At 38.0% G+C, this 18,058-nt stretch overlaps 3 protein-coding genes across 4 annotated transcripts in view; 2 read left to right on the top strand and 1 right to left on the bottom strand.

The window, feature by feature from the left end:
• Positions 1-18,058, bottom strand: part of LOC106167278 (uncharacterized) — a 39,124-nt gene that overhangs the window by 15,137 nt on the left and 5,929 nt on the right. The window lies entirely within an intron of this gene.
• On the top strand, positions 71-4,634 carry LOC106171951 (uncharacterized). The gene is made up of 2 exons (XM_087003376.1): positions 71-4,059; positions 4,290-4,634. The coding sequence occupies exon 1, from the start codon at positions 107-109 to the stop codon at positions 3,719-3,721; it is 3,615 nt and encodes a 1,204-aa protein (XP_086859502.1). The 5' UTR covers positions 71-106; the 3' UTR covers positions 3,722-4,059; positions 4,290-4,634.
• Positions 4,783-9,343, top strand: LOC147763479 (uncharacterized). 2 transcript variants are annotated; one of them, XM_087003375.1, is made up of 2 exons: positions 4,783-8,768; positions 8,999-9,343. In XM_087003375.1, exon 1 carries the CDS (start codon positions 4,819-4,821, stop codon positions 8,431-8,433), a length of 3,615 nt encoding a protein of 1,204 aa, XP_086859501.1. In that variant the 5' UTR covers positions 4,783-4,818; the 3' UTR covers positions 8,434-8,768; positions 8,999-9,343. The 2 variants fall into 2 exon arrangements, with proteins under 2 accessions (XP_086859501.1, XP_086859500.1); XM_087003374.1 differs by having other exon boundaries at positions 4,783-9,075; positions 9,242-9,343.

Genomic DNA, 18,058 nt, shown 5'->3' with positions numbered 1-18,058 from the left:
TCTAGAGGAAAACTTGCCATCCCGAGGTTGGGATACACCGGAGAACTCGACAAGTGCTAATCTTGTTTCCCCGAGGGTACACGCTGTTTCACCGTCACACCAGACCATGACTGACTCAGGAGAGGAAAAGCCGGACATTGACAGACTGTCAAAACTACGACGGGCGCGAAAAGGTGCCGTGACGAAGTGCTTGGGTGCCATCGAGAGGGCAGTTGCTGCTGAGGACACTCAAATGGTAGCCAGCAAGGTTGACCAGTTGAAAGAGACGTTTTCTTCGTTCGAGGCTGCTCATGATGAATACCACAGTTATCTGGACGAGGAAGAGATGGATGCAAGCGAAGATTGGTTTCGGGAAGTGGAAGAAAAAGTAATCAAGGGTATCAAACTTGGTATGACTTTTTTAAACTCTCTTAAGCAAAAGTCAAATGAATCAGAAACAAGTTTAATCAATGAAGCAAGTTTGTTTACTTTTTTAAACACCCCACATTGCTCAATTGATAAATTTGAAGGAGACGCCAAAAATTTTCATTATTTTATGACGGTTTTTGACGAAATGATCGATTCAAAAATGAAAGACCCTCAGATGAAATTAAACAGATTAATACAGTTTACAACTGGTTCTGCCAAAGAAGCAATTAAAAATTGCGTATTAATTGGGGGCTTGGAGGGTTATACCAAAGCCAGACAGATTCTGAAGGTCCGTTTTGGAAATGATCATTTGGTGGCTAGCTCTTTGATTGAAAATCTCAAAAATGGTAAAAAGATTATGAAAGTGAAAGATTTACAGAGTTTAGCTGATGAATTACAAGTTGTGTGTACAACATTAGAAAAGTTGAACTTAAAAGGTGAGATAGAAAATCAAAAGATCATATTGGAGATTCTGGGTAGGTGTAAAAGTTGGATTGTTGAGCGATGGAGAAAGCGTGCATTAGAAATCAAACACAAAATTGATCGATATCCTAAATTTCAGGAATTTGTAGATTTCATGGTAAAAACTGCTGCAGATGCTAGTGACCCAGTGTACGGTGGTGAGTCAGTATATGCAAATGTGTCAAATCACTCTTTTGTAACTGCTACTGTTTCTACCCAACACTCCGTGATTGGGTCGAATATCAATGGCTGTCCCGTACGTCATCCGTGTGATCAGTCTGTTGATCAAAGGACGAATGAAAAGAATGGTATTTTCCCATGTGTGTTGTGTGGTAGTCAACATCATTTATCTCAGTGCAGTGCTTTTAAAGAGAAAGGAGTGCAAGAACGTTTGAATGTTGTGAGACAAAATAAATTGTGTTTCAATTGTTTGTTTGCCGGACATTTTGCAAGTAACTGCAGAAATCCTGCTGTTTGTAGTGTGCCGGGCTGCGGTAAAAAACATTCAAAGTTCATTCATGTAAATTCAAGGTTGCAAAATCCTCCACGCGCGCATACGGAAAGTGCCGGTGATTCTCGAATCAGATCTCAAAGTCAAATTACGAACACCAGTATTAATTCGGGCGAGCTCAAAAGCGTGAAACTACCGATAGTTTCAGTGATGATAAATGGCGTGCACAAAGCATTAGCGTTGTTAGACAGTGGGTCGACTTCATCATTTATTTCGGAGCGTTTAGTGTCCACTGCAGCGCTCAGCACTAAAAGCACCGTGGAATATCATTTGAACACAATTGACGGCTCTAGGAGCGCGCGATCACCTGTGGTTTCTTTTGACGCGTCACCAATTGAAAATAAGTCGGTGAAATACCGCGTGTCAAATGTTTTCGTCATTCCTCGCGTAAATGTGAGAGCAAATGACATGATTGATGTGGAATCATTCCCGCATTTGAAGGGAATACCTCTGAGTAACTGCACTGCTGCAGAGGGAGTTGACATAATCATAGGAATGGATAATGCCCATTTGATTATGCCATTAGAAGTCCGTGTTGATGAAAATAGCACAACAGGCATATACGCGGCGCGTTCGCGTTTAGGGTGGACTATCAACGGGTTGGTAGATGATACGTTCAATCCTCATGTCTCTGTAAATTATTTGTCTGTGAATGTAATTCAGGGCAGATGTTGGGATGGTATTGATAAGGGGACAAAATTGTCTCATGAAGACAAAAGTGTGCTCCGTTTATGGGAAAACAATGTTTCCATGAAAGACGGTCATTATGTTCTTCCAATCCCGTGGAAAGACAATTGCGCGAAATTTCCTAACAATCGGTGTGTGGCCGTTAAAGGGCAGCAAAATTTAGAAAGGAAACTCACAAATGAACGCCTGTATGACCCATACAAAGACAATGTTTCAAAGCTTAAGAAATTTAAGAAATTCCCTTGCTCAAAGACGCTAGACAAAGGGCATATTACTGCGGCTGAACTAAAAATCACGGAAGATGAAATCATCAAGGCGGTACAAAGAGACAGTTTCTCTCACGAGTTAAAGTCTCTAAACAAAACAGGCCAAGTTTCGAAATCAAGTAAAATTCACGATCTTTCTCCCGTCCTTCAGAATGACACACTAGTTGTCGGTGGTAGACTAATTCATTCTGCACTGAAGTGTAAGCAACCATCGATTTTACCTAGAAAGCATGTTGTTTCCAATTTGATTGCTCGAGAAGCGCATGAAAGTGCACATTTAGGTACGGAATGGACTCTAAGTGTGATACGAAGAAGATTTTGGATAGTGGGTGATAGAAACTTGGTGAGAAAGATACAAAGAGAGTGTGTTGTATGTAGGCGTTTGTATGCGTCGCCAATGATTCAAAAAATGGCTGATTTGCCCGGTGATAGGTGTTCTGGAGGAGGTCCCCCCTTTGATGTAGTTGGAATCGATATTTTTGGACCTCTCAAAGTCAGGGTAGGTCGCTCAGAAGTTAAACGCTACGGATGCGTTTTCACGTGTTTTAAAACAAGAGCGATTCACTTGGAGGTGTTAGAAAATTTAGAAACAAGCGCATTTCTCAACGGTTTCATACGATTCGTATCGAGACGCGGTTGTCCCACAAAAGTTTACAGTGATAACGGCACAAACTTGGTAGGGGCGGTGAATGAAATGAACAAATGTTTACGGCAGTTAGACAAAGTAAAGATCATGTCAGAAATGAGACGAAAGGGAATTGATTGGATTTTTAATCCACCACACGCTTCTCATTATGGTGGTGTATGGGAGAGAATGATTCGGACAATAAGAAAAATTTTGATGGCTGTGCTGGCAAACTGTGCTAAGTCTTTAACCGATTGGTCTTTGCAGACTGTATTGTGCGAATGTGAGTGTATAGTAAATGGAAGACCCATTACTAAAATCAGTGAGAATATGAATGATTGTGATGCGCTCACACCAAATCATTTGTTAGCAATCAGAGGAATTCCTTCCTATCCATGGGGAAAATTTGATATTGCTGACACTTACAGAAAGCTGTGGAGGCATGTCCAATTTCTGGTGTCTCAATTTTGGAAAAGATGGACTCGAGAATATTTACCTACACTGCAGGCACGTTCAAAATGGCATTGCATTCAGAGGAATTTGAAAGTCGGTGACATTGTCCTTGAAGTAGACAAATCAATTCCTCGTGGACTTTGGCCTCTGGCCATAGTAGAAAGCACCAACGTCGGTAGAGATGGTTTAATTCGAAGTGCAGTCATTCGCACTAAAACGTCCACGTATACTAGACCTATCACAAAACTTGTTTTATTGGAAGGGAATGACAACGCTTCAGATATTTGTATGTTTAAAAATGCAATTTGAAAATGTGGATTGTATGATCTTTCAGTGTACATACATATAGTGTATATATATTGCAAATGTGATGTTACAATTTTTTTTTTTTTTTTTTTTTTTTTTTTTTTTTTTTTTTTTTGTAAAATGCGGAGTGTTGCCGACACGGCAGAAATTATATACGTTATCATTTTTATTTTATATTTTCCACGCTGTTCTTATGTTTATTTATATTGTGTTAGAGAAGACACTAGAACACTGCTCAATATTAAGTAACATCTATTCATCTAGTCATGTGATGAACTGTATAAAAGCCGATGTTGCATGTACTCTGCGCGGTCATTTATATACTTACTGGCAGAGTGGAGGTATGTTACGATATTACGTGTAGATTGTGTAAAATTTGTGTTAAATAAAGTGTAATTCACTTATATAGAGATATTTTGTGTAGTTTACAAAAGTTTACATAAGTTTACTTAAGTTTAATCAGTAACATAAGTTATGAGCATCGTGTTTATTAAAGTTGATGTTAGTATGGGAGTGGCATTTTCATGACCAACACGCACATGTATATTTATGTTATCAAATAAATTTACAGTACCAGCTCAGATTGCTATGGCCGTATCTGAGCAGCCAGTTGCTAGCGGAGAAAGCGAGTCTGGATATTGTCTTAGTGTGAGTGTTTTAAAATTAAATAATAAATAGTAAAAACTTACACACATGCAAAGATCAATTATTTGTTGTTAAGATCACATAAATTAAGTTGTTTAGTATATATAGTTTATTTATCTTTATTTCACTGTATTGTTATTATAATTTTTTTTTTCTTTTCTTTTTATAGTTTTCACCAGTTTTGTCCAGTTTCTGTTCAGTTTTTGTTCAGTTTCTGTTCAGATTCTGTTCAGTTCTGTTCACTGCGTGAATAAACGGCAGTATTATCCAATGGTGTTGCTTCAATTACTCGTGGTCCGCTACAGTGAAAAACTAAGACAATCCAAGGCTGGGTTATATTGGAGGGTTCTCTAGAGGAAAACTTGCCATCCCGAGGTTGGGATACACCGGAGAACTCGACAAGTGCTAATCTTGTTTCCCCGAGGGTACACGCTGTTTCACCGTCACACCAGACCATGACTGACTCAGGAGAGGAAAAGCCGGACATTGACAGACTGTCAAAACTACGACGGGCGCGAAAAGGTGCCGTGACGAAGTGCTTGGGTGCCATCGAGAGGGCAGTTGCTGCTGAGGACACTCAAATGGTAGCCAGCAAGGTTGACCAGTTGAAAGAGACGTTTTCTTCGTTCGAGGCTGCTCATGATGAATACCACAGTTATCTGGACGAGGAAGAGATGGATGCAAGCGAAGATTGGTTTCGGGAAGTGGAAGAAAAAGTAATCAAGGGTATCAAACTTGGTATGACTTTTTTAAACTCTCTTAAGCAAAAGTCAAATGAATCAGAAACAAGTTTAATCAATGAAGCAAGTTTGTTTACTTTTTTAAACACCCCACATTGCTCAATTGATAAATTTGAAGGAGACGCCAAAAATTTTCATTATTTTATGACGGTTTTTGACGAAATGATCGATTCAAAAATGAAAGACCCTCAGATGAAATTAAACAGATTAATACAGTTTACAACTGGTTCTGCCAAAGAAGCAATTAAAAATTGCGTATTAATTGGGGGCTTGGAGGGTTATACCAAAGCCAGACAGATTCTGAAGGTCCGTTTTGGAAATGATCATTTGGTGGCTAGCTCTTTGATTGAAAATCTCAAAAATGGTAAAAAGATTATGAAAGTGAAAGATTTACAGAGTTTAGCTGATGAATTACAAGTTGTGTGTACAACATTAGAAAAGTTGAACTTAAAAGGTGAGATAGAAAATCAAAAGATCATATTGGAGATTCTGGGTAGGTGTAAAAGTTGGATTGTTGAGCGATGGAGAAAGCGTGCATTAGAAATCAAACACAAAATTGATCGATATCCTAAATTTCAGGAATTTGTAGATTTCATGGTAAAAACTGCTGCAGATGCTAGTGACCCAGTGTACGGTGGTGAGTCAGTATATGCAAATGTGTCAAATCACTCTTTTGTAACTGCTACTGTTTCTACCCAACACTCCGTGATTGGGTCGAATATCAATGGCTGTCCCGTACGTCATCCGTGTGATCAGTCTGTTGATCAAAGGACGAATGAAAAGAATGGTATTTTCCCATGTGTGTTGTGTGGTAGTCAACATCATTTATCTCAGTGCAGTGCTTTTAAAGAGAAAGGAGTGCAAGAACGTTTGAATGTTGTGAGACAAAATAAATTGTGTTTCAATTGTTTGTTTGCCGGACATTTTGCAAGTAACTGCAGAAATCCTGCTGTTTGTAGTGTGCCGGGCTGCGGTAAAAAACATTCAAAGTTCATTCATGTAAATTCAAGGTTGCAAAATCCTCCACGCGCGCATACGGAAAGTGCCGGTGATTCTCGAATCAGATCTCAAAGTCAAATTACGAACACCAGTATTAATTCGGGCGAGCTCAAAAGCGTGAAACTACCGATAGTTTCAGTGATGATAAATGGCGTGCACAAAGCATTAGCGTTGTTAGACAGTGGGTCGACTTCATCATTTATTTCGGAGCGTTTAGTGTCCACTGCAGCGCTCAGCACTAAAAGCACCGTGGAATATCATTTGAACACAATTGACGGCTCTAGGAGCGCGCGATCACCTGTGGTTTCTTTTGACGCGTCACCAATTGAAAATAAGTCGGTGAAATACCGCGTGTCAAATGTTTTCGTCATTCCTCGCGTAAATGTGAGAGCAAATGACATGATTGATGTGGAATCATTCCCGCATTTGAAGGGAATACCTCTGAGTAACTGCACTGCTGCAGAGGGAGTTGACATAATCATAGGAATGGATAATGCCCATTTGATTATGCCATTAGAAGTCCGTGTTGATGAAAATAGCACAACAGGCATATACGCGGCGCGTTCGCGTTTAGGGTGGACTATCAACGGGTTGGTAGATGATACGTTCAATCCTCATGTCTCTGTAAATTATTTGTCTGTGAATGTAATTCAGGGCAGATGTTGGGATGGTATTGATAAGGGGACAAAATTGTCTCATGAAGACAAAAGTGTGCTCCGTTTATGGGAAAACAATGTTTCCATGAAAGACGGTCATTATGTTCTTCCAATCCCGTGGAAAGACAATTGCGCGAAATTTCCTAACAATCGGTGTGTGGCCGTTAAAGGGCAGCAAAATTTAGAAAGGAAACTCACAAATGAACGCCTGTATGACCCATACAAAGACAATGTTTCAAAGCTTAAGAAATTTAAGAAATTCCCTTGCTCAAAGACGCTAGACAAAGGGCATATTACTGCGGCTGAACTAAAAATCACGGAAGATGAAATCATCAAGGCGGTACAAAGAGACAGTTTCTCTCACGAGTTAAAGTCTCTAAACAAAACAGGCCAAGTTTCGAAATCAAGTAAAATTCACGATCTTTCTCCCGTCCTTCAGAATGACACACTAGTTGTCGGTGGTAGACTAATTCATTCTGCACTGAAGTGTAAGCAACCATCGATTTTACCTAGAAAGCATGTTGTTTCCAATTTGATTGCTCGAGAAGCGCATGAAAGTGCACATTTAGGTACGGAATGGACTCTAAGTGTGATACGAAGAAGATTTTGGATAGTGGGTGATAGAAACTTGGTGAGAAAGATACAAAGAGAGTGTGTTGTATGTAGGCGTTTGTATGCGTCGCCAATGATTCAAAAAATGGCTGATTTGCCCGGTGATAGGTGTTCTGGAGGAGGTCCCCCCTTTGATGTAGTTGGAATCGATATTTTTGGACCTCTCAAAGTCAGGGTAGGTCGCTCAGAAGTTAAACGCTACGGATGCGTTTTCACGTGTTTTAAAACAAGAGCGATTCACTTGGAGGTGTTAGAAAATTTAGAAACAAGCGCATTTCTCAACGGTTTCATACGATTCGTATCGAGACGCGGTTGTCCCACAAAAGTTTACAGTGATAACGGCACAAACTTGGTAGGGGCGGTGAATGAAATGAACAAATGTTTACGGCAGTTAGACAAAGTAAAGATCATGTCAGAAATGAGACGAAAGGGAATTGATTGGATTTTTAATCCACCACACGCTTCTCATTATGGTGGTGTATGGGAGAGAATGATTCGGACAATAAGAAAAATTTTGATGGCTGTGCTGGCAAACTGTGCTAAGTCTTTAACCGATTGGTCTTTGCAGACTGTATTGTGCGAATGTGAGTGTATAGTAAATGGAAGACCCATTACTAAAATCAGTGAGAATATGAATGATTGTGATGCGCTCACACCAAATCATTTGTTAGCAATCAGAGGAATTCCTTCCTATCCATGGGGAAAATTTGATATTGCTGACACTTACAGAAAGCTGTGGAGGCATGTCCAATTTCTGGTGTCTCAATTTTGGAAAAGATGGACTCGAGAATATTTACCTACACTGCAGGCACGTTCAAAATGGCATTGCATTCAGAGGAATTTGAAAGTCGGTGACATTGTCCTTGAAGTAGACAAATCAATTCCTCGTGGACTTTGGCCTCTGGCCATAGTAGAAAGCACCAACGTCGGTAGAGATGGTTTAATTCGAAGTGCAGTCATTCGCACTAAAACGTCCACGTATACTAGACCTATCACAAAACTTGTTTTATTGGAAGGGAATGACAACGCTTCAGATATTTGTATGTTTAAAAATGCAATTTGAAAATGTGGATTGTATGATCTTTCAGTGTACATACATATAGTGTATATATATTGCAAATGTGATGTTACAATTTTTTTTTTTTTTTTTTTTTTTTTTTTTTTTTTTTTTTGTAAAATGCGGAGTGTTGCCGACACGGCAGAAATTATATACGTTATCATTTTTATTTTATATTTTCCACGCTGTTCTTATGTTTATTTATATTGTGTTAGAGAAGACACTAGAACACTGCTCAATATTAAGTAACATCTATTCATCTAGTCATGTGATGAACTGTATAAAAGCCGATGTTGCATGTACTCTGCGCGGTCATTTATATACTTACTGGCAGAGTGGAGGTATGTTACGATATTACGTGTAGATTGTGTAAAATTTGTGTTAAATAAAGTGTAATTCACTTATATAGAGATATTTTGTGTAGTTTACAAAAGTTTACATAAGTTTACTTAAGTTTAATCAGTAACATAAGTTATGAGCATCGTGTTTATTAAAGTTGATGTTAGTATGGGAGTGGCATTTTCATGACCAACACGCACATGTATATTTATGTTATCAAATAAATTTACAGTACCAGCTCAGATTGCTATGGCCGTATCTGAGCAGCCAGTTGCTAGCGGAGAAAGCGAGTCTGGATATTGTCTTAGTGTGAGTGTTTTAAAATTAAATAATAAATAGTAAAAACTTACACACATGCAAAGATCAATTATTTGTTGTTAAGATCACATAAATTAAGTTGTTTAGTATATATAGTTTATTTATCTTTATTTCACTGTATTGTTATTATAATTTTTTTTTTCTTTTCTTTTTATAGTTTTCACCAGTTTTGTCCAGTTTCTGTTCAGTTTTTGTTCAGTTTCTGTTCAGATTCTGTTCAGTTCTGTTCACTGCGTGAATAAACGGCAGTATTATCCAATGGTGTTGCTTCAATTACTCGTGGTCCGCTACAGGAACATTTTATGATTAAGGGGGGGGGGGGGGGGGGGGGGGGGGGGAGGGTTAAAGACTTTCTCTTAAACTAAAAGTCTTAGTTTTTTATTCATGTCATATTCATTTAATGTACCTTCAAAACATCTAATTATGCTTGAAACATAGCTACGGGCTAGGGAGTCAAGACCTTACTAGATGATATACTCATTCACTCCTTCAGAAGATCGATACAGTTGATCGATACAGGTTGGTGAACATTTTAGGTGGCGGATTTATGTGGGGATCCTGATATCCCCCCCCCCCCCACCCTTTCGATTTTTGAAAAATATCACACCAATGATCCCCTCTTGAAATTAGAATTTTCACCAGATGAATCATAGTTGTAAACCATACCAAATGGTACTCTCTAAAATGCCTTTCAGCGGGCCCCGAAACCCACGCCAGAGGGTCGGCTTCGCATCCAAGGACTGTTTTTTGAACATCTTTATTTTTTTGAAAGGTTAAATATTAATATATTATAATATTACAACAATGACACGCTTACCCGCGGACTCCCCCCCCCCCCCCCCTTCAAATAATCTTGGATCCACCCCTGTTTTTGTTACCTGATTAGTTGCTGGTTTGTACAGTAACAGCAGTAAAAACTGAAACAAGAGAGAAATCTTGCACTTATTTTTCCTTCTATGTACAGCTTATTTTTATCAACACGACGAATATTTGAGATTGTCCGTCCCAACGCTCGTATTGCATTAAAAAAGAGAGTCAAACTCAAGATGCAAATGTGTGAATTTTTATAAAATAAAATACCCCCCCCCCCCCCAAAGGTTGCATTAAAATGTTTAGGAAGAGGAAATACATAATTTGTTTATTAGTTTGTGATTACGTACATAAGATAATAACGCAAATGCATTGCGCAAAGGGCCCTGTAGGTTTGTAAAAACTAACTCAATAACTTTTTTGACTAAGGAACAATAACATTCAAGAGCAACAACACGCAGGGGTGTAAAGATTCTAACAAACATTTTATTAATTTATCCAGTGTTATCCACAGAAACACAGCTACAAAATTTGTGCAGCTACATAACTGCTTTGCCCAGTCGCACGCACCAGTAGGCCTACTTAGTTAAAAGAACATCAATTGAGGCTATACCAGCACTACAGTCCAGGCGACTTCATAAACATTCAAATATTTCTCTCATGATAAAAATTTCTACTTTCTATCAAAATCTTGTCACAAAAAGTCCTTACAGAAACAGATCCAACCTTCATCTCTTCTCCACTTTGACCTAGACACTTACCTAGGGGCCTATTTCATATTTCTGAACGACACACAGCGAGGGCGCATTGTTTTTCCATAATTGTCCACAGTTTATAGAATTTCTGAAATTACTTAATTCATTTTTCTTAAAGTAATTTACTAAATCTCCGAATACTTATACAAAACCAGGAATAATCCTAGTCTCGTGAAGTCAAAGTTTCAAGGGCTGCCATTTTTCTGTCTGTATGTCTTTATATACTTCCGTTTTCCAAGTTTTATTTCCAAAATGAAAATCAGAAAAACGAACTGACTTCCGTTTTTCCATTGAAACCATAATGGCAAAAAATAAACATGCTTCGATACTTCATTTCTTCACAGAAGGAGAAAAGGACGTATTTTCTAATATATTTCACTCTCTTGACATGGGAAAACAGTGGATGTTTCTATTTTCTATCACGTTTGGAAATCTGTCGTTTTTTGTTTTTTTTTTATGTCATAAAAAAGCGGAAAAAACGAAAAATAATCTCGTTTTTCCATTTTTCATTTTAAAAGGAAAAACGAAAATCAAGGTTGATTTTCCATTTCATTTTGACAATTTATCAAATGAAAAGGAAAAACGGCCGTTTTTTCATTTTCTGACGAAATGGAAATCACTTTGCCCCCCCATACACCGACCGTTGAGTTACAGTTTCATTTTTATCTATTTTTCATTTTAAATGGAAAAACGAAAATTGAGTTTCATTTTCCATTACATTTTGTCCATTTGTATCAAATGAAAAGGAAAAACAGCCGTTTTTTTCATTTTCTGACGAAATAGAAATCACTTTGCTCCCCCCCCCCCCCCCCCCCCCATACACGGACCCGTGTAGATCAAACCTGGTAAATTGATTACGAAACACGACGCACATATCTATTTGTGTAGCCATCTATATAAATACTATGATCAATGATGAAAACGCATCATTTATTTATCAAATAATATTGTAAGTTCCTTTGGCACATTAAGAAAATGAAAAGGTCATTAAAATACAAGGTCACGTGATCAAATCTCTTTGGTTCCGCCCAGCCTCCATCATCACCAGGGCCCGCAGTCGCTCTTTCAGTGTCAGACATGGCATCACTGAATTTTTTTGTCTTGTGTCATACTGGATTTGGAGACTACCTTAAATAGGCTTAATTAATCACCATATATTGAACCTGATTAATTCACACCAATCACGAGACTGGAAAAACACATGATTTTATAACAGCTGTTCACAAAATCACTGAAGCGGAAATTTTAAACATCCGAGTGGTCAGCCCACTCTCTTATGACCTAACAAGTGCATTTGTACTCGTTTTAAGGTTGGAATCGATTCTCGGTAACAAAGTACAAGAACGTTTTCTGATCCGTTTTCATTGACTGTCAGTATATATATTTAAACCACGGCTAGCGCGTAGAACAAAAGACTCGTATCAGCTGTGCTGTATTCGACATACAAGCACGTCATGTACGAGTGCGTTCCACGGTCTGTTGCGCTACTAGTCGCCGCCGAGCTGTACGTGAAAATTACTCGTGTATTGTCTCGCCTGTGGCTCGCCAATACACTCGTAATATTTCACGTACAGCTCGGCGACTCGTATTGTATCTATCACTTATTTGTTTGTTTTGTTATAGTTACTTGGTTGTCATTGATTGACCTATTTGTGTTACGTAATAAAGACGCTTGACGACACCACGCCATCTTGGAGTCACGTTGTTACATGGTAACAGAAGTAAATCCGCGCAATCGTTAGTAATTGAGACAGTTTGTCTTTTGATAATGGAGCGCATCAATCCTCCTTCTTGCAGAGCGGGAATATTTCTGTGGCTTGGCGGAAGTTCAAAGAACAATTCAACTGGTATTTAGAGGCCATTGACGCCAGCAAAGCTACAGACGCGAGAAAAATCGGATTGCTTTTAACAGTGGCTGGGGGTGAGGCCCAGGACCTTAACCGCACTTTCACTTATGACGAAGAGGGAGACGAAAAGATCTTTGAGAAGGTTGAAAATTTTAAGAGGTTCTGTGAACCGAAGAAGAATGAAAAATGAACGATACTGTTTCAGAACACGTGATCAGCAAGTCGGTGAAACTTTTGAGCACTACATGTACGTAACGGATCTCAAAAACAAAGCAGATACGTGTAACTTTGGCATTTTAAAAGAAGAAATGATCATAGACCAGATCGTTGTCGGCATCAGACACCTCAGACTAAAAGAAAAACTCCGCATGGAAGATCTAACCCTCCAGAAAGCCGTACAGACGTGCATGGCCAGGAGCAAATGAAAACCTTCGGGTCTTCTTCAGAGGCGGCGGTCAATGCGGTGCGTAGTAAGAAGGTCAGCCATGGTTATAAAAGAAGTAAAGCATTAGAAGCCACCGGTAAAAGTCGTCAAAGCCATGAAATCCCACGTAGTAGTGACAAGCCTCATAACAGTAAGTCTTCACATAAAGACTGTTGCAGATGTGGCGGTAACCACAATAAATACAAGTGCCCGGCATGGGGCAAGATGTGTAGAAAAAGCAAAGGATGGAGCCATTTTGTAAATAAATGTAGAACAGACGGTAAAGTACATGCTCTGAATGCTGTATCTGATGAAGAAGATGAAGAAGAACTATTTGTTTCTACAGTCAGAACTGACAGATCAAAGTGTGAGTGGATAGCTCCAGTGAGTGTGAATGGCAAAGTTATACCCTTGAAAATAGACAGTGGCTCTCAGGTGAACATTCTGAGTATTGACGAGTACAATTTGTTAAGACATAAACCGAGACTGTACAGTACTAACACTAAACTGAGTGCTTATAACAATACTAGCATTGCTACAAAGGGTATATGTTATGTAAATCTGACTCTAAAGTCAGGAAAGAAAATAAATGATGTAAAATGTTATGTAGCAAACCAAGGTTGTGTATCAATACTTGGAGCAGGAGATAGTGAAAAATGTGGTTTAGTAATAATAACTAGAGATGTCAGAAAAGTATATGGTATTACAAAGGGTGGTTTAACTAAGGAATACATCAAAGAAAAGTACAGGGATGTATTTACAGGCATTGGTTGCCTGGAAGTTGAAGTTTGTATTAAACTCAAAGACAATGCAAAGCCAATAATGTGTGCAGCTCGTAAAGTACCTTTTGCTTTGAGAGATAAACTCCAGAAAGAGTTGGAAAGATTGGCAAGTCAGAACATAATAAAGAAAACAGATGGTCCCACAGCCGGGTAATTCCCTTAGTATTAGTTGAAAAAGCTAATGGTAACCTTAGAATATGCATGGATCCTCTAAGATTGAATGAATATGTCTGCCGAGAACATTATCATTTACCAGAGAAATCTGAAATAGAGCGTGACATGGCAGGTGCCAAGTGTTTTTCAAAACTGGACCTTTGCCATGGTTTCTATAACCTTTAGTTAGATGAGCAAAGCTCTAGGTTGTGTACAGTAACTACAGCGTTTGGTAGATATTCATTTCTTAGGATGCCATATGGGGTGAAAAGTGCACCAGAGATGTTTCATGCTAAGATTGCTCAGTTATTTGAAAATGAGAAAAATGTGAGTTTTTTATGGTATAGTGATTTATGCTGAAACATGGTCAGAGCATAACAGTATTTTACGTGTGATGAATATCGTACAGAAAGCAGGTGTGAAGCTCAATGGAGACAAATGTGAAATAAATTGTAATGCTTTAACATTTCTAGGTGACTGTCTTACAGAACATGGTATAAAGCCAGATCCATGTAAAGTCAGTGCTATAAACAATATGCCTGATCCAACATGTAAGGAATTACTTGAATTATAGAACTACACCTTTGTCTGGTGAAAATAGTCCTTCAGAAATAATGATGGGAAGGAAAGTTAGAAATAGATTACCAGATGCAGTTGAACATAGAAACAATGATTTGATTAGGAATATGGAAAATGATTAAAAATAAAAAATATTATGATGTTGGTGCAAAACTGTTAAAACCAAGGTGATGTTGTAAGAGTTCGCAGAGAAAGAAATACAGGTGTTTGGAGTGATAAAGGTAGAATTTTAGAGGAAAATTCTCCAAATTCTTTTAATGTTGAACTTGAAAATGGAACTGTATTAAGAAGGAATAGACGAGATTTACTTTCAACAAAAGAACCATTTGAGTTGAAGCCTGAAGGACCAGAGTCCTTCTCAGGCACTAGTTAAAGCAATAATAACTCTTCTTTTGAGATTCAAAATTCCGCAAGAAATACATGATTCTAAACAACACGTGGAAATATATTATATTGCACTTCACCACTCAAACGGCTGTTATTGTAGTAAAAGTAAAAGCTGTGCTTGTCAATAGGGCTTTCGGTGCCTTTCTTCTCGGTGTCATGTACCAGAAGGTCCCCCATGACAGAAAGTTTGGTTTCTGAAATAACGGGTCCCGGACCTTGTATCATGGTAATTGGATATAATATACAGGGTCCCCCGGACCCTGCATTTAACCGGACCCTACGTTTCATGACAGCTATCACGAAACAGAGTCCGCCCGTTATACAGAATAACTGGGTCTAAAAGCTAGGGTCCTACTGTAGAATAGTAAATATTTAGTAAAAGCGCTTTATATTGACAATCTGGGTATAATAGAATTATTAAAAAGCAAACCCTTGATGCAAGTAAATGTAATATAACAAAACGGCAGTGGTTTGCACAACGACCTGGTGGTGTAGTGGACAGCGACACGGGTGATAAGCCTACTATGGTATCCAATGACAGGGAAGTATGCAGAAATTAAACAATATGTTGGTTCGAGTCCCACACTAGAGTTGACATTTTAACGCCTCTATTTTCACTCTTGTTTTTTAAATCTATAGTTAAATATTTAACTTACTGTCCATTTATAGTGTGTCATTCCGCAATAATATGTGTTATACTCACTTTTGATTACATTCCATACCTTTTTTAATTGGACTTACGTAAAATATTTCACACATATCCCATTGCATTGTGATGCTTTGGACTATATACACGCGTGACTTATTTGATTACCACTCGCACATGTGTGCAAGCTATTGATACACAATGAATCGATGCTAAATTGTGCAAAACGTTCCTTTTATTTAGACTATACGCGTGACTTAGGCTACAATGACATAAATGTGTGACATAAATGTGTGACAGCTAGCGTTATACAGTGCATCAATGCCAAATTGTGCAAAATATGTATTTTCTGGAAACTGACGAAATTAATTAGTTATTAAATATACATGCTTGTGGAGTGTAATTAAAAATGTACTCATTTAATTTTGTTTACCAATTTATATAAAGTTTTAATTTAAGTTGCATAACCTAAATTAAAATTGAATCAACCCAAAAGGAATGTGTTCCATGTTTCTCAGGGTATAAAATGGCTAGCTCTTCGCGATGTCTTACTCTGTCAGCATGGATTTTCAAGAAGTGCGACCTTATTTACAACATGGCAGGTACAGAAGACGAACAACCGACAATCAGAAAAGAGCAATAAGGAGAAGCGCTGCAAACCATTATAAATTAATTATAAGTTTTATACATTTATACTCGTTTAACTTCAAGACTGTTAATAAAAGCGAAACTTACATGTACATTTATGGTACATATTTATATTTCTATTTTATATTTATAGTTATTTTATATTACAGAGCTGTAAGAAAGATACATGCAGTTGGAGTAGAGAGTGGACATGGCGGTCCCTAGCGACGAGATGCTAAGGCTGATAGTCGAATGTTGTAGTGCCGATCAAAACACAGTTCAATTGTTTTTTTTTTAATCGTATAATAACTAGGAATATAGCATATAATTTTAATTTACTTTTTAATTTATCTTTTTATTTTTTAATCGTATTATACCTGGGATTTTGTAAACTTTGCGATTTGAATAAAGTAGATGAGTTCCACCTCCTGCTAGAGTGCAAAGCATATGATTCAATACGTGATCCCTTCAGAGGGCAGCTGTCAGAGTTCCTACCCCTAGGCGACTTCAGCTTTAATGAACTGTATAATTTTCTTATGGGTGCTCAAGACTTAAATATTCTTAGAATGGTTATGCGTTTTGTAAATAGATGCTTCCAACAAAGGGAACAAACCCTCTCTTATCGCCTGTAGATTATCATTACACATTTTATATATATCACTTTATAAACTCATTTATTAGTATTATTATACATTTATCTAATTGGGTCTAAATGCGTTTCCACGTCCTGCAAATTTACGTATCTGTAGCTGGAGTTGTCTGTTTTACCTCTATGATTGTACTTTGGCCCATTTTTAAACACGTATTCAACTATATCGCATCAAAATCATGTATATTTATTCATTTACTTGTTTGTACTCTGCTATAGTTAGATGTACTGTCTTTGATTGTACCTTATTTGTGAAGGTGTATCAATAAAGAATCCCTAGGGATATAGCATACATGTATATTTTCCTAGATATTTTGCTGTAAAACTACATCCTATAAATGTCTCGGCGGCGCCACTCGGAACTACTCGGATGTCTCCGCACTCGACAATAAGTATGGTTAGTATGGAGCTTGCGGAATGAGCCGAGGATTGCCGATTGCGGCGGCGCTGGGGGCCGCCATGTTGGATTAGTCACTTCCGTCCCGCTGCCGTATATGATCTACATGTAGTGCTGACCATTAGAAAACCCCGCTCGATATCGCGTGACTTCAATGTCAGAGAGGGCTCCGTCAGTTAAAATCTCTTAAGAGATTTTAACAAAAAACCAAGCGTTTAGGAAAAAAACCATGGACTACCTTTGAATGCAGGAATAGGGTCGTTGACCATTGGTAAGTACGGGAAAATTGCCGTTTTTTTCCAGGAAAATCCAATTTTGGGCCAAAACGAAGAGTTATTATTACTTTAATGTTATGCCACAAGCTGTAACTCTACCTGATGTCAAGACTCGTAGGCCTAGTGGTAGAAACATTGTTAAACCAAAGAGACTTATTGAAGAGTGTTAAAGGACATTATTTCGTTGTTGAAATAAGAACAAACATTGTAGATTAAAGCTTAAGCTTAAGTTTATTGAGAAACATTTGTTGTAAAAAAAGGAAGATGTATCATAATGTCGTTAAATGTATGACCTATTTGTGTTACGTAATAAAGACGCTTGGCGACACCACGCCATCTTGGAGTCACGTTGTAGTCAGATGGCAACCGGCTGAAAAACGTAACGTCATGCATGGCGGTTATTTGAAACTTTTCAGTGAGTCCGCGTCACGAAGTAGCGCCATTTCTGGACAAATGCGATGGCTGACGTGAAAAACTGTACCTTGCAAATAAAACCAGTTTAAAAACAAACCAGGGCGTTTTTACTTGTAATTTTGTAAAGATCATAAGAAAAGTTCATGCCCTTACCCTCGATTTCAAAGGATTACTGAAATATGCAAAAATTTTAATGAAATATGTTCACGATTTTGAATTTTGAAAATAA

Source organism: Lingula anatina, chromosome 2, assembly GCF_051362555.1.
Source record: "Lingula anatina isolate TDL-2025a chromosome 2, LinAna3.0, whole genome shotgun sequence".
NCBI classification, from domain to species: Eukaryota; Metazoa; Brachiopoda; class Lingulata; order Lingulida; family Lingulidae; genus Lingula; species Lingula anatina.
This window is presented reverse-complemented; position numbering and strand designations above follow the sequence as displayed.